This window comes from Elephas maximus, chromosome 3, assembly GCF_024166365.1.
Source record: "Elephas maximus indicus isolate mEleMax1 chromosome 3, mEleMax1 primary haplotype, whole genome shotgun sequence".
Taxonomy (NCBI): domain Eukaryota; kingdom Metazoa; phylum Chordata; class Mammalia; order Proboscidea; family Elephantidae; genus Elephas; species Elephas maximus.
Window position 1 is genome coordinate 40,034,056 of NC_064821.1, and position 21,443 is coordinate 40,055,498.

The 21,443-nt window shown below is 58.1% G+C and overlaps 2 protein-coding genes across 4 annotated transcripts; both read left to right on the forward strand.

Moving 5' to 3' along the window:
• The first annotated feature begins 272 nt into the window (after positions 1–272).
• TMEM88B (transmembrane protein 88B) lies at positions 273–1,901 on the forward strand. The gene is made up of 2 exons (XM_049877612.1): positions 273–548; positions 1,634–1,901. Exons 1-2 carry the CDS (start codon positions 273–275, stop codon positions 1,892–1,894), a joined length of 537 nt encoding a protein of 178 aa, XP_049733569.1. The 3' UTR covers positions 1,895–1,901.
• A 184-nt stretch (positions 1,902–2,085) lies between these two features.
• VWA1 (von Willebrand factor A domain containing 1) lies at positions 2,086–18,237 on the forward strand. 3 transcript variants are annotated; one of them, XM_049877609.1, is made up of 4 exons: positions 2,086–2,320; positions 12,015–12,572; positions 14,302–14,583; positions 14,705–18,237. In XM_049877609.1, the coding sequence occupies exons 1-4, from the start codon at positions 2,185–2,187 to the stop codon at positions 15,034–15,036; spliced, it is 1,308 nt and encodes a 435-aa protein (XP_049733566.1). In that variant the 5' UTR covers positions 2,086–2,184; the 3' UTR covers positions 15,037–18,237. The 3 variants fall into 3 exon arrangements, with proteins under 3 accessions (XP_049733566.1, XP_049733568.1, XP_049733567.1); XM_049877611.1 differs by having other exon boundaries at positions 14,302–14,567; positions 14,705–14,865; XM_049877610.1 differs by lacking the exon at positions 2,086–2,320 and adding an exon at positions 10,828–10,993 and having other exon boundaries at positions 14,705–18,235.
• Positions 18,238–21,443: the final 3,206 nt, after the last annotated feature.

The following is a 21,443-nucleotide window of genomic DNA, read 5'->3' on the forward strand; positions in this document are numbered from 1 at the left end:
CAGAGTACACAGGAACCAACTGGGGAGACGGCCAGGGCCAGAGCCGTGGCCGCCTGGCAGCAAGAGAACCCAGCCTGGCAGCAGGGGAAACTGAGGCAGGATTTTGGCTCCAGGGCACTGATCATCAGGGCCGGGCCTTCCTGGACCAGGGCCCTGCCATCTAGTTGGATCCTTTCTCTAGTGCCTTCGGTTTGGGTGGGGGGGTCTAAGACCCCAGTCTGACTTGTGGGTGGGTTAAAGGGTCACTAGTCTGACCTCCGAATCCTGCTGTGATGAGTAAGCAGGAGAGGGAGACAGATGAGGATGAGGGAGGGTATGCCTCTGACACGGCACCCATGCTTCCCCAGAGGCCCCCTGACCACCCAGGCTCAGCCTTGACGTCCCCAGGGTGGGTGCGCCTGGCCACCCGGGGCCTGGCGACCCTACTGCTGCCTGGCTGGGCCCTGGCTGGTCTCCTGCTCCACCTGCTGCTGCCCGCGATGGTGTTTCTGCTGGTGCTGCTGCCCGCAGCCGCCGTTGTCTACCTGGGCTTCCTGTGCCACACCAGGGTGAGCTGAGCCCTCCTGGGGCAGAAGACTGCCTGGGGCCTGGGGAGGGGTCCTGTGCAAGCTCAGGGTTCCTGGGCTGAAGCTGAACCTGCTCCCTTCCAGCCAGGCCGCTTGCCCCCAGGGACATGTGCACCCTCCCTGGTGAGCCCCTTTCTTTGCTACCTCCCCCACGCTGGCTGTGAAAGAAGGGCTTTTGTCTGTTACCCAAGGGGACAGCTCTCTCCCCTCGCCTGAGATCTCCAAGCCTTGTACCAGGGGCCACCAGGCTTGGACATCTGGGCTGGGGTGGGGAGAGAAACGGCTTCCAGGAAGAGAAGATGAAAATATTGCCAAATATTACTCTCTCACGGCTCCCCTCATGCTCACCCCCACAGTCCCTCCCAGATCACCCTTGTCTTGGCTGGATTTTCCCCCCAAGGAATGGGTTGTGACATGGTGTAGGGCAGGGAGGGTGTAGGCAGATGGGTCCCTGGTCCCCTCTCTCTAGGCATAGGGCGGGGGGCGAAGGGGCTGAATATGGTGAAGAAGAGGGGGCCGCAGAGAAGGTGGCACTATGGGTCCAACAATCAGTAGGATCAAGGTCAAGTGCCAACACAAGGAGGTGTCAGGTGGGAGTAGGAGGGGGAAAAAGTGGGGTTTTAAGCCCCAGAGGGCAAATCCCTAAGCTTCCTCTCAAGGGACCCCTAGCCGGATTAGCCAGGGTCCTCGGACCTCCCACTTAAATCTCACTGTCTGGCACCTCGCCAGGCTCAGACTCCCCACTCTTCCTGACCACAGGCCCCGCCCCCAGGGCGCATTCCTGTGGGACTTGACAGCTTGTCCCGCCTCCCGGTCCTTCCGCTTTCATGCCCCACCCATTTCAAGACCACACCTCCATGCCCGCCCCACCTTCTTCCGGCCCCGCTCCCTGTCCTGGCCACGCGCCCCGCCTCCTGGTGCATCTGTTCTTGGGCGCCCCTCCCTCCCTGTCCAGCCCTTGCCCCAGCCTTTACAAGGCCACGCCTCCATTCCCGCCCAACGGACATCAGACCCCGCCCCCTTCCCGGCCACGACCCCCAGGTCCTGATAGCCCGCCCCCACCGCAGGTCCACCCGGCGCCCCGACCCCCGTGCCGTGCGGTGCTCTCGGACGGCGGCTCCGCGACGCTCATCGTGTTCGGCTTCCTGTCATTGCCGCCGCTGCTCGTGCTCGCCTCGGCCGCCCGTGCCCGCCTGGCCCGGCGCCTCCGCCCGCTGCTGCTGCCTCCCTCTTGGGCCCCCAGTCCCCGTCGCCACCCGGGGTCCAGCGGCCGGGAGCTATCTGGCCGCGGCCTGGACGGGGAGGATCAGTTTTGCTCCTGGGTGTGACCCCAGAGGTCTCTCCAGAGGACCCTGAGACCTCCAAATTCCAGAGGCTCCCGAGCTGCCCCATGGTCCCCATAAAGTGACCTCAGGCTGGTGAACCCGGGTTCCGCACCCAGGTCTCCGCTGGGGGAATCGCCCCACGCTCAGTGCCCTGAGCCACCACAAGATGGCACCGTATTCCTCCGGACCTTCTCCCTACACACGGCCCACTGGGCAGCGCTGATCCCCCCCTCCCTGTTGCATAGAGGCCAGGAAGGCCCCAGGGAGGAGGGAGATGACCCTGGAAGAAGGAGATGGCCACGCTCAGGGAAAGGCGGCCCTTCTGCAGCTGCTCTGGGCCCAAGCTCACTCACAAGGAGCAGTCCTTGCTACCCCATGTCTGGTCACTGAGCAGGTCTCCATCGGTATTTCCAGCAAGTTCCAGAGGTGGTGAGTCTTGCTTGGGAGACATCCACACTCGGTCAAAAACCAGAATGGTTCCAGAAACCCAGCCAGTGGCCAACAGCAGGGCTCATCCTGTGACTGTGGTCAGGGGAACCTGCTCTCAGATGGTGGCTTTGTGACTTGTGGGTTCAGGCTTCAGCCTGTGCCCGAGATCAGGGCTCAGCCTGTGATCAGAGTTATGTATTTAGACAGGTGTCAGAGTAAGGGCTCAGTCTGTTTTCTCTGGCTAACTTAAAGGTCATCTGTTTTCCTTTGGTGTTGTTGTTTTACCAGCGTATGTCTAAGTATGCATGTGTTCTTATTTCTGTTTGGTATACACTGTGTTTCCTATTTTTATGGATTCATATTTTTCATCAGTTTTGGGAAATTCTCAACTATTATCCCTTCAGTATTGCCTCTTTTTCATTCTACCTGGTTTTACTCGCTAACACCTATTAAATGTATGTCTCACCTTTCTCTTTACTCCCATGTCAGTTAATCTCTCTATCCTATTTTCGATCTCCTTGTCTCTCTGTGATGCATTCTGGATGATGTCTTTATCTTCCTCTTCAAGTTGATTTATTCTTTCCTTCATCTTGTCTAGTCTGCTGATTGAATCATCCGCTTTAATTATTATCATACTTTGTTATTTTCCCAAATGTATCTGATTATTTTTGATGGTCTTTTAGTGCATACACAATTTTTGAATTTCATCTTTGATTTCTTAAATGTTTCATATGTAGTTATTTTATACTCTGTATCTAACTATTCCAATTTCCTAGTCTTCGGGTGGTCTAAATCTGTTATTTATTGTCTTTTCTGTTTCTCGCTGATGATGGTGTACTGTTTATTGGAATGTTTGGTAAATTTTTCATTCTTAGCCCATACCTGTGATAATTACCTTAGGGATTTTCTCTCCAGAGAGCATTCATTTTTCTGGACATGACCAACCTGGGCTCCCTTTAGGATCCTTGTGGGCTGTGGTTTCCTAGCCCCCTAGAAGCATTCAAGGCTTGCTTCCTTGATTGCAGTGTGGCTCTGTTTCCAGGGCATCCTCTGCATTCTTATTTGCTTGATTTCACCATCTTGGGTTTTTGCTCACTATTGTATCTTTGTATTTTTAATGTTTAAATTTGGGGTGGGGGCTTTGAGATATTTCCTTTACTTTCCTGTAAGCCCAGCAGTGTATTAAAAAAGTGTGTTCATTGTAAGTCATCCAGAATCTGTTTGTAGCTGAAAGATCTTTTAGAAGATCTAGTTCATTTTTTAAGATAATCCAAAAACGTTAGTAGCAGTCCATCAACAGCTAACTGCCGGAAATTCAAGCTGAATTCAGAAGAGGACATGGAATGAGGGATACCATGGCTGATGTCAAATGGATCTTGTCAGAGGATACAAGAAAGATGTTTACCTGTGTTTTAATGACTATGCAAAGACATTCAACTGTGTGGATCATAACAATTATGGATAACATTGTGGCCAATGGGAACTCCAGAACACTTAATTGTGCTCATGTGGAACCTGTACATAGGCCAAGAGGCACTCATTTGAACAGAACAAGGGGATACTGCATGGTTTCATATCAGGAAAGGTGTGTGTCAGGGATGTATCCTTTCGTCATATTTATTCAATCTGGTCACAGAGCAAATAATCTGAGGAGGTGGACTATATGAAGAACTCGGCATCAGGATTGGAGGAAGACTCATTAACAACCTGCTTTATACACATGACACAACCCTCCTTGCTGAAAGTGAAGAGGACTGGAAGTACTTATTGATGAAGATCAAAGACCACAGCCTTGAGTATGGATTACACCTGAATGTAAAGAAAACAAAAGTCCTCACAAATGGACCAATAAGCAACATCATGATAAACAGAGAAAACATTGAAGTTGTCAAGGATTTCATTTTACTTGGATCCATGTACGATCAACATCCATGAAGCAGCAGTCAAGAAATCAAATTACGTATTGCATTGGGCAAATCTGCTGCAAAAGACTTCTTTAAAGTGTTTAAAAGCAAAGATGTCACCTTGAGAAATAAGATGTGCCTGACCCAAGCTATGGTATTTTCAGTCACCTCATATGCATGCAAAAATTGGACAATAAATAAGGAACAACAAAGCATCGATAACTTTGAATTGTGGTGCTGGTCAAAAATATTGAATATACCATGGACTGCCAGAAGAATAAACAAATCTGTCTTAGAAGTACAAACAGAATGCTCCTTAGAAGCAAGGATAGTGAGACTTTGTCTTGCTTACTTTGGACATATTATCAGGAGAGACCAATCCCTGGAGAAGGACATGATACTTGGTGAGGTAGAGGGTCAGTGAAAAAGAGGAAGACTGTCAATGAGATACATTGACACAGTGGCTGCAACAATGGGGTGAAACATAGCAACAACTGTGAGGATGGTGAGGGACTGGGCAGTGTTTTGTTCTGTTGTGCATGGGGTCACTATGAGTTGGAACTGACTAGACAGCACGTAACAACAACAAAGTCCGCCATATTGCCAGCAGTGCTCACCTTATGAGTAACAGGGTCAGGGCTTAGCCTGTGACCAGGGATCAGGGCTTAGATGTGATCATGGTCAGAGCTCAATCTGGGACCAAGATCAGGGTTCAGGGTATGACCAGGATCAGGACTTAGTCTGGGGCCAGGGTCAGGGTTCAATCTGGGGCCAGGATCAAGGCTCAGGGTTCAGTTTGGAGCCAGGATCAGAGTTTAGGGTATGACCAGGATCAGGGCTCAGTCTGCGGCCAGGGTCAGGGCTCTGTCTATGACCTGGAGCTGAGTCCTGTATGTGTCTGGGTCAAATCCAGCAGGAGTTCTTGGGGTTTTCCAACTGTTGTCTGTTGTCTATGCCCAGCTTCGATGCCTTTCCCAGCCAGACAGGAGTCGGGCCTGTTGCCAAGCCACCAAGGGTAGCTTTCCCTGGGCTGCCTTCCTCCCTTCCAGCTCAGGGTTGGACAGGCTCTGGGAAACGCCAGGCTTCAAGGATGAAGGCTCTCCTGGGAACCCCTTGGCTGAGTATTGTCCTGGCCTTGCAGTCATCAAAACAACAGCTGGGCCCGGCGGGGGTGGGGAGGTCGCAGTGGGGAGCCCTGACTGCCTACATGAGAGTCTGGATGGAGGCAGATGGAGGCAAGCGCCTGAGGCTGAGCTAGTTCCCTAAAGGTGTTCCCCAACTTCCCAGGCCACCCTGAGGCCAAACAGTGGCCAGCTGGCCCAAGGATGTTGAACGCCTTGGCGGCAGCTGCATAATTGAACCTTAGCCCAGCCCTGCCTGCTCAGGGGTTGAGGGCGGTTTGCAGGAGAGGCCTTGGGGTCTGCTTTTGGTGGGAGGAAAAAGCAGCCCTGAACATGAAGGCTAAGGCTGGGAGGGATGCAGAACGGGGTGGGGCAGGCAAGGCCTCCTGGGGCAGGGGTTGACCCCGGGGAGAGAGGGTGGAAACATGCCCTGGGGGCTGGGGCAGGAGGCGGGGGCTCGCCACTGTTGCCTTTGGCTCTCCTGCACTGCCGTCTCTCAGGGTCTCTCTTTCAGGAGTCCTGGGGGGTCTTCCTATTCACCACCAGCTGGGCAGGGTCCTGGGGAGAGAGGAAGATAAAAGGCTAAGGGGTATTTGGGAGCCCCTGGTCACAAGTTTTCCTCCTCCCCAAGGCCTTGGGCAGTCACTTGGCCTCTGCTCAGCCCTTCCAACATTCCCCTACAGGATGCCTCCACTCCCCACCCTGAGGCCAGCACAGAGCCCATGACAGAAGCCCCCTCCCTTAGGGCTCTGCCCAGGTACCAGCCCCCATTCTCATGGCACCTCTGCTCCTCACCCCTAGAGCCTCCACCCCCAGTCCAGAGTGGTCCACTGGCCTCCCAGCCCCCACTGGGCTCACCCAGCCCCACCCTGAAGGTCTCCTGCCTTTGTCCTCCAAAGGCCAAGGGGCCAAACCTGCTGGGCAGCCAGGCGGCCAGGCAAATATCTCCATGGGCCTAGCCTCTGCCCTGTAAGGATATGCCTGGCCATGCCAGGGCCTCCACAGGAGTGGGGCAGGCCAGCTCCAATTCTATAACCCTCAGTGTGGCCTTTGCTTCCCCAGTGGCCAGCGAGGGAGGTGTGGTCCGAACTTTACAGGTGAGGAAAGGCTCGGTGCCTCCCCAGTTGTTGCTCAAGGTCAGTTATTCATTCAGAAAATATTTCCTGGGAGTGCAGGAATCTGCAGCCTGCACCCCCCCCCCACACCCCAGGAAAGATCCCTCTCCACGTCTTCCTCTTGAGCACACTTGTATCTCCTTCCTTCAGGCACCCCCCATCACCCCACCTGGCCCTGCCAGCCTGAACCCCAGGGTAGGCCTGCCCCACCCAGGAATGTGGGCCCACCTGGGTGCCGGGCAGGAACCATTGCTCCGGTGGATGGGCTAACTCTGGGCGTGAAGGCCCCTATTCATTCCTGGTGTCTCCCTCTACCTTTGGGGAGGCCACTCTGCCAGAGTGTGACATAGGCCTGTCTTCACCCTGCTGGCACTTCTGGACTCAAACCTCCTTCCTTCCCCATCTGAGCTCCAGAGAGCTGGAAGACCTGCCAGGAGGAAGGGCCTTAGAAGGTCTAAGCCTTGGCCTGGGGTGGGGCCGGGGCCAGGCATCCTCTCACAGCAGAGGGAACAGTCAGTACAAGGTGAGGGGTCCCACAGAGAAGGTGGTTCCTAGATTTAGCCTAGTGCAGGGGCTGAGTGCCTAGGGGCAAAACCCTCCCCCACCCCACCCCCAGCCTATTACTCTCTACCTGGGCTTACCTGGGCATCTTTCATGGAGCAGTTGCTCCAACACCAGCAGAGCCACAGACGCCTGGCTACTCCCACTGCTCAATCCTGCTAGCTCCTGTTGGCCTGAGGCCCTCCAGCCCCCCTCCCCAGGCTCACATTGGCCCAGCCCCACCTAGGGGGATTTGCTGCTGCTATCCCCTCTGCCTGGAAACCCTGGTGGCATAGTGGTTGAAAGGTCTGGCTGCTAACCAAAAGGTAAGAAGTTTGAATCTACCTGGCGCTCCTTGGAAACTATACGGGGCAGTTCTACTTTGTCCTATAGGGTTGCTATGAGTCGGAATCGACTCCACGGCAGTGGATTTGGTTTTTATTCCCTCTGCCTGGGATGCATTTCCCTCCAGGCCTGGGTGTCCCTCTAGCTTCATCTCTGCTCAGTGCCATCCCCAGGGGTTGGCCTGGCCACATTGTTTGACCTGTCCCAGGGAAATAAACAGACACCAGACACGTATCCTTGCTAACGTGCACAACCCCCTTCTAGACAGGAATGCGCAGTGGGGACGGGGACTCTGCTAGGTCCCTGCTGGGCCCCAGCACCCTATGTGCCAGGTGCAACATAGAGACGAGGAATGAACAGACCTAGGTGCCACTGCCATCCCCCTGGCCCAGGCCACCCACCCCCAGCAGTACAACCTGGCCACCTGGGACTAGGTGGGGGTCAGCTCTAGGGGCTGGCAGGGCAGTAAGCCAGGACCCAAAGGCCCCTGGGACTGGTCCTCAGGCCCCGACAAGTACCAGACCACAGATAGGCGAGTCCCTGTAGAAGAATGTGTGGGTGGGGCCATGGGGAGACTGGTGGGAAGGGCCTGCTCCTCTTTGCTACCCCTTCCTCTGCCCCACTCAGTATTATGGGGAGGGGTCACCAGCCTCAGTCCACACCCCTCGCCAGCTGCTTCCTGTTTCTGTGTCCCTTGTGTGTGTGTGGGCGCATGCCTGTGATATGAAGGACATGAAAAACACCAGCACACAGGGCGGAGAAGGGGCCCGAGCCGCCTCTGCCCCCAGGCCCTACACTGTGCCCTTGGCTGGGGTCAGGGGTGGGGTCGAAGGCCCCGGGAGCTGCCCTTTTCCCTGGGGTCAAGCATGATCACATCAGCTTGGAGACAAAAGGCTGTTTTTCTCCAGAGAAACTGGATTGCGCAGCGGAGGAGGGAGCATTCTTTCGGACCCTGGGTGGGGGTGGGGTGGTGCCCTGCTGGGCAGTGTCCCTGGGGGAGGGAAGGGGACCCTGCCCAGAACCCCCACCATCTTCCTGCGTGCAGACTGGTGGTGGGGGGCAGCTTTGGGAAGTAAGGCTTAGGACTCCCAAACCTGTGCCAGGCCGTGTGGGCAGAGTAGCCTCAGCCACACGAGAGCTGGCCCTTCTTCCTGGGTCCCCAGGATGCCTGGACCAGGCAGGGGCTGGGTCTGGAGGAGGGGAGGGCTTGGGGCCAAGGTCTTGGCTGTGACCTGGCCTAACCTGTCCCTCCTGCCACTGCCCCATCTCTCTGCCCATCACTGTCCACCCCCCCTGCCCCCCTTGCCTCCTAGGCCTGGCTCCCTTCAAAAGAGGAGGCTTCCGGACCATTTTATTTATGCTTCCTCTGGCGTCTGTCTCTAGCCTGGCCCAGCCCTGACCTTTAAACACTACTGGCTGATCCCACTAGCTCCCTGGAGGCCCTCTGCCCCTGAGGTCTCTCCTCTGGGGCTGGGGACAGCAGTGGGGGGCAGTGGGAAGCAGAGGCTAGAGCTGTTAGGAGAGGGTCCCAGGGGTGTGAGGCCAGAGCTCAGCAGAGCAGCAGCAGTGCCTTCCGGCAGTGGCACAACTGGGTGTCCTGAAGCTGGGTCTCCCTGGTTCTTTCTGCCTCTGATGGGAAAGCTGGAGGGAGGAGGGTGGCTGCTTCCTTGAGGGCCTGAGTCATGGCCAACAAGACCCACTCAGTTTTTCCAGAAGGTATAGAAACTTCCCTGTCAGCTCAGCACAAGCAGAGGTGTGATTGTGGGCCTGCCTGAGCCCAGTTAGGTTCCCTGCCTCTGGGGCCCTCCTAGGGCCAGCAGGAGTGGCGGGACAATAGGGGGGGACTGCCTGTAAGCCAGCAGCCTCCCCACAGGGCGGACCCACCACGGCCCAGCTCCCTGCTGGGGCAGGTCCACAATGGTCGCCCACGGAGACAGGTTTGCACATGGCACCTTGGGTGTGCCTCCCGCAGGGTCCAGAGTCAGCCTCCCCACTGGACCTCAGGCCCACCCACCCCAGCTACTGCTGCCTTGTCCATGGCCTCAACCTCATCATCCCTGTGGACACAGCTAGCCCTTGTCAGCCCAGGCACCTCTGAGCAGCACACCCCTGGATCTGGGGCCCAAGCCCCACTGCTCCCGCAACGAGGCCCAGGCGGGAAGCACCGGCAGTTTCTGGTCCCAGCCGAGGCCTGAGGTCTGTGGAGCTGAGCCAGCACTGCCACTGCCAAGATTCCCGGCAAGGGGGTGGGGGACGGCAACGACACAGTTCTTGCTTGTTCCTGCCGCCAGCTTTTCAGCTCTGCCGCCAGGCACTTCCTTTTTTAGGCAAAGTCAGAGAGCTCCCGCCTGTCCCTATGCCCCCACCACACCTCACCTGCCAGAAAAGGAGGAAGGAAAACCATTGCGTCCCATCCGTCCTCCTGCAGAGCATCCTCTTAGGGGGATGAGAAGGGAGGGGATTTCCGGCAGGGATGATCCCACCCTCTCACCCTGGGGGGAAGTGTGGCCCTGGCCCCCTAGCTCCTTGGAGAGAAGGGACTGGGAGAGGGCACTGCTTACCCCACAGGAAGGCATTTTAGGAATGAGGTAGGTGGGACACCCTGGACCTCAGCCTCTGCCCAGTGCAGGAGATGCTGCCACCCTGCCTGACCTATGAGAGGGGATCTGCCCTGGGGGGCCACGTGCCCTCAGGACACCCCTGCAGCCAGCCACCTCTGGTCACTTTGGGCCCAGCTAAGGTCCTGAGACCATGGGCCTCAGGCTCAACAGTGGGCTCCTCCCGATGGACCCCCTCCATGGGAGGCGGGGGTCTGCCTGGAGTCTGGTGCCTGACCTCATAGTGCCCTGGCACACTGAACAGAGCTCAAACCAGCCACCTGCAGCCCCATGCCTCTTCCTCCAGGAAGCTGGGTGGGTGGGGGCTTTGCTTTGGGAGTTTGCATACCCTAAGAAGTATCCTTTCAAATTTCTCAGGCCACTGTCCCCTCCCAAGACTCTGTGTCCTTTCTAAGTTCGGCCCAAGACCGTGATAGTCCTTGGGGACTCATGTTCCAGCCCTCAGACAGCACCTCTCGCCAGGCTCTGGACCTGGTCTGGAGGGACATGGATCTTGGTGTCACCCCTCCCAGCACATCTGGCCAGGCCTAGAGATCTCTTGGGCCTGGCTTCAGGGACCCCTGCTGCGGAGTCAAGGGCAGGATTCACGGGGTGATCTGGCCTGGTACTGCCTGCTGTGCACCTGGCTGGGAGGTGGGGAGAGGCAGCAGGCCCCAAGAGCCTCACAGCCGGAGGAGACCAGAGTGTGTGTGCTTGTGTGCGCGCGTGGGTGTCCTGATCGGATTTCGGTAGTGCTGAGTGTCTGGCAGTCTGCGTGTGGGGAACGCGGCGTCTGTGCACGTCCGGGCGAGGGCTTGCGCCAGAAGACGGGGGTGGGGCCTGGCCGTGGGAGGGGCCCGTCTGGGGGCGGGGCCCAGGGGCGGGGCCTCGGCCCGCGGGCAGTGCCGCGACGCGCCCTGCTGCCCAGGAGCGAGCAAGCGAGCCGCGACCCAGCCCTGCACCCTGTCCTGCAGCGCGATGCTCGCCTGGACCGCTCTCGGCCTGGCCCTGAGCTTGCGTCTAGCGCTGGCGCGAAGCGGCGCGGAGCCCGGTGAGTGCAGCTGGGCAGGCGGAGGAGCCGGGCTCCGGGCGCTCCCTCCGCTACCCGCAGCTTTCGGGGCCGTGGCTCCCCTCCCGCGGCCGGGGGCGGGGGGCAGCCAGACAGCGGGCAGGCCCAGGTGCCCCGGGCGGACTGGAAGGCGAGAGCGCCGGGGCGTGGAGCCCGCCGTCTGCCCCTGCGGGGGGCATCTCTGCGGGATCCTGGGGCCTGAACCGGGAGGGGGAAGTGTCCTCTTCCTCAGTTTCCCTACCCCTGGAAGAGCCGTTAGAGGGATGGTAGGCCTGTTGAAATCGCCTCACCGAGTTGGGGGCCTGGAACAGGATCGAGACGCCCCCAGCACCCCCCTGCGGCGGCCCAGTAGCGGGGGGGGCTCTCTGCCCACCGGGTGTGCCGGGAGGGACAGGCAGGAACGGGGAAAGTTGGGAGGGGGCCCTCGAACGGCTGCCGCAGGTGTCCTCTTTCTGGGGTCCAGATGGAGCAGAGGACCCGGGCCAGGGTAGGGGTGACATCATCTGTAAATGTGATCACTGAACCCTGGGCTGGAAGGGGAGGAGGGACTGCATCCAGTGCTTTGTCCCCCTCCCCTGCTGCTGTGTGCACCCCAGGGTGGGCTGCCTCCCCTCAAGGCTGAGCTGTGAGGCTAAACTCCTTCCTTGTGGTCGGTTCTTTGGGAGACAGCTTGGGGGGCAGCAATGATGTTGAGAGCAGTTCCCCAGAGCTCCTGGGCCAGCTGGGAAAGGGAGGATGTGGGGCTCTCACTGTACAGATGGGACATGAGCCCAGAAAGCGTCCCTGCTGGTGCTGCCCCAGTGACCTAGAACCCACCAAGTGGCTGGGCCTCCTGTTTGGCTCAGAATCACCTCCCCAGGGCCTTTGGTATGGAACACAGCAGGCTCTTGGGGTCAGCTGGGGTGAGGGTGGCTTAGGGCAAGCTCAGATCCTGGGGGTTCTGCTCTGGGGTGGGCTGTCTGGGGGACCATGGCTCAAGGCTGAACCCTCCCCTCTCCCCCAGGCCCCCCGGCAACGGCCCTCCAGGGGGACCTGCTGTTCCTGCTGGACAGTTCAGCCAGTGTGTCTCACTATGAGTTCTCCCGGGTTCGGGAGTTCCTGGGGCAGCTGGTGGCCCCTCTGCCCCTGGGCCCCGGGGCCCTGCATGCCAGCCTAGTGCACGTGGGCACCCAGCCATACACGGAGTTCCCCTTCGGCCAGCACAGCTCAGGTGCGGAGGTCCAGGACGCCATCCGGGCCTCAGCCCAGCGCATGGGTGACACCAACACTGGCCTGGCGCTGGCTTATGCCAAGGAGCAGCTGTTTGACATGACAGCCGGTGCCCGGCCAGGGGTGCCCAAGGTGATGGTGTGGGTGACAGATGGCGGCTCCAGCGACCCCGTGGGGCCCCCCATGCAGGAGCTCAAGGACCTGGGTGTCATCATCTTCATCATCAGCACTGGCCGGGGCAACCTCCTTGAGTTGTCGGCCGCCGCCTCGGCCCCTCCCGAGAAGCACCTGCACTTTGTGGATGTGGATGATCTGCACATCATTGCCCAGGAGCTGCGAGGCTCCATTCTTGGTAAGTGGGAGGAAGTGGGGTCCTGGGGAGCCTCCGCTGGGAGGCCCAGCAGGAGAGACTGGGACGACACTTCAGAAGGACCTGGAGCCAGGGCTGTGGGACATGGGGCGTCCCTGAGGGTGCAATGGGGAAGAGAGTGACACAAGGCGTTTTGGCGCACTGTCGATGAACACGCTGCAGCTGGGTGCCCCTGGGAGCCTGCAACCTGGGGCTGTTCAGGACAGAAGGGCAGGCTGAGTAACCACCTTCAGGAGCACTCCCTGTTGACTGGCACCAGCCCAGAGCTGGAGGTCCACAAACCGGGGGGCCTGGTGGGCTTTGTGTGGGGGGTGTGGCTGACGGAGAGGAAGAGGCAGGCTTGAACCAGCCTGTGAACTCAGCAGATATGCAAGGGGTGATTGGCTCACCAGGCCCCCGTGTCTGGAGAGGGGAGAGGCCTGGAAGGTCAGAAAGGGCCTGAGCTGCCTCCCATGGAGCTTGGGCCCTTTCCTGGTGAGCACAGCTAACGAGAGGGCTGAGCAGGGCAACACGCTAACCAGGTTTGGACTTGAGGCTGGTTGTGGGAACTGCCTGGGAGGAGTGGGGTGAGGATGGAGGGGGCTGCTGCTGGGGATGAGGGACAGCCTCACTGGCTTTCTGGGGTGGGGATAGGCTGGAGAAAAACGGCATGTCACTGGCTTTGCATGGCCAGCCTGCTGTCGCCATGAAAAATTGAAAAATGCCACTCACCCCAGGGTTCTTCACAAGTCTCCGCCTTCAAGTTAATCATTTACTCAAAGCTGGAAGGACTTGGACTGTGGGCTGGAGAGGAGGAGGGTCCTCCAGAAGATTTCCCCTAGGGACATCTGGCCCCATGTGGTCACCCTCTGTAGCCCAGCCTGCATGGGACAGCAGGATAAGGCAGCATCTGGACAGGAAAAACCCAAGGCTTCTGGGAGGCAGAGGGGTGGGGGGCTCCTGAAACTGGGGACGGGTCTGAGTATGGGGGATGGGCAGGACAGCATGCCAGGCTGGTGGCTGGGGAACTCAGCATTGAGGAGGAGGAAGTGTCCAAGATCCCGTGATGCCATGCAGACATCAGAGTTACCCAACCACAGCTCACTCAGATGGTCATGTGGTGCTTGGTGTCATGTGCTCAGGTAACACATTTGTGGTCCCATTGCAGGTTCCCCCCCATGCCCAATCCTCCACGGTGGTATAGAACCTGAGGCAGGAAGCACCCCAGAAACTCAGGTCCAGCTGCTCCTGAATTGTCCTATCTCCACTACCCCTCCATGGAATCTGGTGGCTGCATGCTTGGGCCCCCCTTGGCCTCCACTCTCCAGAGCTCAGCTGACCCCAGAACCTGTGGGCCCACCCCAGACTCCACTGTGGGCCCTGGGGGTCGTGGTGGTGGTGGCTGCTACATCTCTCCTCTGAGTCTGGGTTTGGGGCTGAGGCAGGCAGGGAAGCCATGATGGTGGGAGGGATGAGGGCTGCACCCTTTTCTTGCTCCTTTCCCAGCCCCATTGCTGCTTTGCATATTATTAGCATATTTACCAGGTGAAAATGCTGTTCGGCGTGGCCGAAGTTATCCTATCCAGGAGCTCACCACGTCTTCCTGGCCTGCTGCCGAACCCTGTCCTCCTACTGGGGGCCTCCAGTCTGTGAGGTCTTCCCAGGGTCAACAGTCAGGGCCCCACGAGCACAAAAGAGGTGACCTCAGTTTCCTGGCCCCATCTACCCGCAGACGCGATGCAGCCGCAGCAGCAGCTCCGTGCCTTCGAAGTCACGTCCAGCAGCTTCCGCCTGGCCTGGCCGCCCCTGCTGACCGCCAACTCTGGCTACTACGTGCTGGAACTGGTGCCCAGCGCCGAGCCGGGGGCAGTGCGTCGACAGCAGCTGCCGGGGAACACCACGGGCTGGGCCTGGGCTGGCCTTGAGCCCAACACGGACTATGACATAGCTCTGGTGCCCGAGTCCAACGAGCGCCTCTTGGGGCCGCAGCACCTGCGGGTGCGCACGCTGCCGGGTGAGGGGGGTCCCAGGCACTGGCGGGAAGGGCAGGGCTCTGGGTAGGGGCGGCTGGGGGCCTGACTGGAGGGCAGTGGGGAAGAGGCCCCCACCCGGCTCACTGTCTCCCTCCCCCACAGATGAGACCGGGCCGGAGCGGATCGTCATCTCACATGCCAGGCCGCGCAGCGTGCGTGTGAGCTGGGCCCCGGCGCTGGGCCCGGCCACCGTGCTCGGCTACCACGTGTTGTACGGGCCACTGCAGGGCGGTGCGGCGCAGCGCGTGGAAGTGCCCGCGGGCCGTAACAGCACCACACTACAGGGCCTGGCGCCAGGCACAGTTTACCTGGTGACCGTGACCGCGGCCTACCGCTCCGGTCGCGAGCATGCGCTGTCGGCGAAGGCCTGCACGTCCCCCGGAGAGCGCAGCCGCGCCCCGCCCCTCCCCGACGCTGGGGCCCGGGGGCCGTGACCCCGCCCTCGCCCTGCCGGGACTCCGCGTGACCCCCCACCCCGGCCTTGCAGCCGGAGGGCTCGGTCCCGCGCCTGCCCTCAAGGACGCGGGCCTCACCTGACTTCCCTGACCAGACCCTCCGCTGCTGCACTGGCAGCTGCGCACAACCGGCTGGGTCCTTGGGCTCCTGCAAGCCTCTCCCGGCTATAAGCCGGGCACACGGGCTGTCTTTTGGGCAGGATTTAGAAGAGAGCCTGGGTAGGCTGAGAACACCTGGGCTGGCGCTGGGCCCAGGACGGAGGACAGCAGCCAGACCCCCTCCCTCATGTGAAGGCCTGTCCTTATGGTGGCCAGGGCTGGCATTGGTTCGAGGGAGTTTGGCCCAGCAGGTGGCTCTGTGTCTCCTCAGCCACTCAGGTCCTGGATATTGATAGGAGGGCAGGACAAGGGGAAGCAAAGTGGCACAGGGTAGTCCCCCAAAGGCTTCCTGGAGGGGACAGGAAAAGGAGTGGGAAGTGCTGTGAAGCTGATGGTGTGGCCAGAAGTAGATGGGGGGGGCCTGGGGGTGGTGCCAGTTGGGAACAAGTAGCCCTGTGTTCCTGCCTGGGAGCCCAGCTGGGCCCAGTTAGCCATCACTGGGGGGTAGAGGGCATCTTTTGAGGAAAAGAGCTCCCACTCTGGCCCCCTCCTGGGCCCCTGGCCCTGTTCCCTGTGGGGGTGGAGGCAGATGGCCCCACCTGGTCCAGAGAAACAAGGCTCCCTGGGGTGGGCCCATTACCCCAGTGGTTCTCTGAAGCATCCTCCAATCCCAAGGGTTCACGCTCTTGGGCTACCTCCTGGTCAGTACATAACTATCCTGGGGCCACCTGACAAGCCGTGTAGGGCAGGGAGCTCCATCCAGGCCTGCTCTCTCCTGTGCCCAGAGTCTCCTCTCCAGCTCCCCTAAATGTCCCAGACTTTAGAATACAGTCAGTCAGACATAACCTGCGCCCTGCCATTGTTAGAGCGCTTTACTTTTTGTGGGAACGCTTACGGTGAACAGGGCAACTCCTGAGAGGCTGTGTGGGGAAGATCTGCAGCTGCCCGCTGGTGCTGAGGAACAGAGGGGAAAGGTTGCCCCTCCCTTCTAGCTCTGGTGCTGACCACTGTGTCTTCTGTGACCCATGTGTGCACCCTCTTTAGAGTCTCACCTTGTTTCTGTGAGCCAGGACCCTATGAGCAAAGGCCACAGCATTGGCCATCGCCCACATGGGGCATTTAGTGGCTTTCAGGGCTCAGCCACATGCTGGTGCCCTCTGCTGGCAAAGCATCGCCCTCAGAGAAGTCGATACTTTCTGCTAATGCTTGCTAATGGAAATAAAGCTCCTAACCAGAGAGCTTGCAGGTGTTGAGAGACATGGTCAATGCTTGGTGATCACGGGCAGCCAGAGCGTCTGTTTTCAGTCCGTCTGCTCAGGCATGTGTGATGATGACCTGAGAGCAAAGACCCCCACCCTGCCTATGTGAACAGGGGAGCAGAGCAGAGGTGGAGCCTGAGGCTGTGGGGCCAGGCTCCAGGGGCAGGAGGGCAGGACGACACAGCCTTTGGCCAGGCCCGCAGCTTAGGGCTCTGTGGAAGGGTCTTGGATTCCTTCCTGGTATCCCCACCCATGTCAGGCCCAAAAAGCTTTGTGGGGCCTGGAGGTGCACCTTGCCTCTGGCTAGGCACCTGCAAGCTGCATGCTTACTCCTGCCTGTCTGGTGGCCAGTAGGTAGGATCCCAGAGAATCACATGACTTGAGCAGCTGGCCACATCTCCGGGAGGGGTGGGGCAGGTGGGCTTGACACCACAAAGCCATCCAGAAGCTAGGCTGAGTACCTGGCAGTATTGGCCAGGGCTGGAACCCTTCCTGGGCCCAAGGGGCAGAATGACCTCCAGGCTGGCTCTCATCCCTCAGCCCAAACTCCTGGGTGCTCAGAGTCTGAGCCTAGGGTACCCTTAAGAGCGCAGCCCTACCCAGAGCCCAGTGCAGGTGGTGAGAGCAAAAGGGGAGCAGCAGGACATCAGTGGGTCACCTCCTAACATCGTGATTGCCTCTGTGGATGGCTTAGTCACACCCATGCCCAAAGGCAAGTGGGGCAATGGGCTCAGCCCCCAAAGCACACCTGGAATCCCTTATGAGGACACAGCAAGTGAGAAGAGACCCTGGGTTGTGTTCTGCCCCCGTCCCTTCCCCATCTCTGCTGGACCTGAGGCCAAGCACTGTTTGCTCACTGTGGTGGGAGGTCCCAGGGCCCCACTTCCCTGTCCAGGCCAAGGAGCACCTCCTGGAAGCCCTAGTCTGGGAAGTGGCTGCCCTTGCATCCTCCATGTACTTTTTCAAGGTCTTTGGCTCTGGGCTACGTCTTGGAGCAGTGTTGGGGTCCCTGTGAGCTGGCTGCCCCCACCCTTAAACTCCTAGCCCCACCCCCCACCCTGACATACGGGCCAGCTCTACAGTCCATTTTGGGTCCGGAAGGCTGTGCCGACTCCCGCTAGCAGGTGCATCCACACCATGAGGTCCCGTCCCGTCCCACAAGGCCGCTGAGAGCTTCTCATCGTGAACAGAAAGCCAGAAAGGACTTTGCCTAGCTGGTTCCAGTGAAGAAAAGCAAGCGCCTGGAATGCAGAGCATGGGGCCTGCTAGGGAAGATGGCCACGCAAGGAGACACCAGAGGTGCGGGCTTGGTTGGTGCGCCCCGGCCACTCATCGCTCCTGTGGTCACGCCTGCTCCAGAGCCACAGCCCGAGAGGGAGAGGGGAAGCTGAGGATTCCACCGAGGTCGCAGGCTGGGGGCCCAGAGGCCGTGCTGGGGCGCGGGGTAGACCATGACGGCTGGCTGGAAGACCCTCATCGCGCCCTGGTCTCCGCGAGGACGGCACAGCTGCTCAAATCTCTGAGCGCCTAGAATATAAACTGTGACAGGCCGATGGTGGTGCGGATCCAGCGCCGGCCTCTTGGGAGGTGGGGCGTCCTCTAGGGCTGGGCTGCCCTGGAGCCAGAGTGGGGCTGTGTACTTGGAGAAGGTAAGGGATGTTGCAGTTTCCATAGAAATGACAAGGACTTCGGCACAACCGCATCTCAGAGGGCTGGGGCGCTGCAGAGACAGTCTGAGTCTGTTGTCTCCTGCTGGGTAGCAGTCAGTAAAACCGCTCAAATGCTTTCTGCTTTCTTCCTGGGATGAAAACTTTGTTCTAACATCCTTTTTAAAAATTTTTTAATTGTCAGAGGAGGTTACATCTCCCCCAGGGTAAAGCTAGGTGGGGGTACAAGGAAGACCCTGCCCGGTGGGTCCCAGCCCTGGAGGAGGTGGACAGAGTGGCTGCTTGCCTGAGGAAGGGGCTCTCTGACATTGCTGGGAGGGACTGGGAAGGCAGAGGGCTGAAATCCCTCTGCGAGGGGCGGCAACCTCTGTTACTGACTTGTTCTCCCTGGCAGCTGAGATGCCTGCCAGCAATTGCTCTTGGGTCTCAGAGGGGATTCACCCATGATGGATTGTACTCGCCGCCCCATAGATGTGGAGCTTTTGAAGGAGGAGAAAAGCTGCCCTTGCCCACCAGGGTAGACACCAGCACCAGGGGGAAGGGAGGGTGGCAAGTGGCCAGCAGTAGAGCATGGCCCCTGCCATGGTGCCTGGACAGGATGCTAGGGCTTACAGGGCTCGAATACTGCATGTTTGGAAGAATGTCGCTGTGCAGGGGGAGGGGGCAAGAACCTTGAGTGCTCCCAGACCACCCCTCCAGCTCCAGGACCAGCCCCTAGGTGGTACATGTATATATACATATAGCCTATACATATAGGCTTCCGGGTGGGGGCAGGTGGCTCCTGCTCGCAGGGCCACACTCCCACCAGGGGCCACTCACAGTTCTTCTCGGAACATCTGGAAGACCATGAAGGCACAGCAGTGGGCTTAGGCTTTGAGTGACTTTCTGTCCCCTTTGAGCTCTGCTTTTCTCCTGGGAAGGTAGGTGGGTGGGGGGAGGGGGACAGCCTCAGCCCTGCATACAGCAGGCCTGGTGCTCCCTGGCACGTCCCCTGTCACCAGTAAGGGGGGCAGGGCCCATAGCTGAGCACCTTCACGAAGGCCATACCTCCCAGCCCAGAGCCCCTTGAACATGTAAGTCTGCAAGGTTAACTCTACGACCTCAGGGACAGAGCTAGTGGTCCAGACCCTTCTGCAGGGTTGATCTGCAGGTCCAGCTAGGCGGGAGGGGCTGCTGTGGGTGCAGTGGGTCTGGGTCACCACAAGTAGGTAACTGTTACCTAAACACAAAGACCAAACAGAAAGCCAAGTCACAGGGCTGCGGGAAGAGCTGGTGGGCTGCAGGTTTGGGGCTCAGTCCTTGGTCACTCTACAGTCCAAGCTGAGATGGCAGGTCCCCAGGGCTCAGGTCAGGCCACAGAGTGATTTTGTGGGGTAGCAGCAACCTCACGCTGATTATCAAGTTTAAGCGGACAGGTGTAGCTGGTGGGAGACACCAGGTGGGACGGGCAGCTTGGTGCTGGGAAGCCCTGCAGCTTAGTCGCTGGGGGCTGGGGGCTGCTGGCTGGACTGCAAGGCCCCAGTTCCCCAGCAACCACACCTACTATCCAGGTCTTGAAAGCAGAAAGGTGTCAGGTCCCTGCTCCTACTGGCCTGGGTTCTCGGGGGGCTGCCACATGCCCCTGGTTGGGGCTCAGATCAGGCTAGAGGCCAGGCTGTCCACCTTTAGCTTTAACTTTTGTAGCCCCTTTTCCAGGCTGGAGGATCTCATCAGAGAAGCAAGTGGGCTACAGAGCAGTAGGGAGCTCTGTCAGGTAGCAGCAAAGCTTGAGTACTGCCATGGTTTGTTTTCGCTCCTAAGAACCTCACATTTTGTTAATAAAGCATCAGTGTTTTGAGTGGGAGGCCCGTTACAATCCCCTTTATTAATGCCTTCAGGAAAGGTATGTTTGTTCTTCCCAGTGGTTTCCAGTATGAGACTTTAAGTGACAAATGCAAGTGGATGGGAGATTGGATGCCTGCCAGGGAATGGGAAAGGTAGAGGAGTCCAGGCCTGGGCCCCAGACACCTCTGGCAAAGGGTGTAGGTGACCTCTGCTTTCTTCTGCAACTTCTTAAAGCCATCATCTGAATCTTAAGACAGTCATTAACACCTTATGTTTGGATGAAGCCAAGTCAAGTGGAACTGACTTTTTAAATGCAGACCTTTATTTCCAAAGTTACTTCCCTTTTTATATAAGGAGATACGTGAGTTGGTCAGATGCTTGACTGAGGATGATGTATTTGGACTACAAGTACTGCACGTCTCATCCATTTCCTTGTCCGTATCCAGTGAAGCTCTGCCAGGAGTGGCTGGCCCACAAAAACCATGATGACGGCCGCTGGGGGCTTCTGGCTATTGCTGGGAAACTCATTTGCCTTTTCTCTTTATTTGGAAAGAAAGAAAAAATCACAGAATTATCCTTGAACTTTAAACATGTTTTTCCTATTTTGATTCAGGCTTAAAATTGTTTTCAATCTGGTGGGAAAAATCGCTCCATATAATTCTGTGAACTCAGCCAGTTCCATCAAGAACTCAGAGTCATTGAATTGTACATGCAGAAATTGTTGAGGTAGCATATGTTCTGTTACGTATATTTTCGCAATTAAAAAAAAAATGAACTAAGGAGCAACTTTGAAGACTGGGCAGAAGACACTGACTTCAGACAGTCTGTGTTCCAGTGTGGTCCTTGTCTCCCTCTGCCCCAACCTGGTCTAGCTGGCTCCTCTTCCCTAAAGCAGACACCTGGCATTTGGAGATTCCTGAGGAAGAGTGCTCAGTAGCCAGTGACCAGAGCCTGGAACAGGCCTCTGTGCTCTCTCCTGACATGGGCACCTTCCTTTGGGGTTGGGGGGCTGCCCTGCTTTTCCATACTTCTGGTATTGGAGTTCTCTGATCCCTTCCTCCCTACCTGTGAGTCACTTTTGAATAGTGCAAAGGATCACACAACCCTTGACCATTGGACCATTATGGTTTTCAGATACACCAAAGAAGATGGGGAGAGTCTGCTTTCGGGTCTCCTCCTTTGTATTAACCACAGCTACAGGAAACTGGCCTGTACCGAGATTCTGCTGCTGCATCATTTTATTAAGTGCTTACTATGTGCACTAGCGCAGAAGAAAGATGTGGCAGTCTGCCTCTGTAGAGATTTACAGCCTTGGAAGCCCTATAGGGTCACTATGAGTTGGAATCGACTCAAGGGCAGTGGGTTTGGTTTGGGTGTGCACTAGAGGAGGCCCTTGGTGGTGCAAACGGTTAACGAGCTCGGCTGCTAACCCAGAGGTTGGAGGTTAGAGCCCACCTACAGGCGCCTCAGAAGAAAGGCCTGGTGATCTACTTCTGAAAAACTAGCCATTGAAAACCCTATGGAGCACATTTGTACT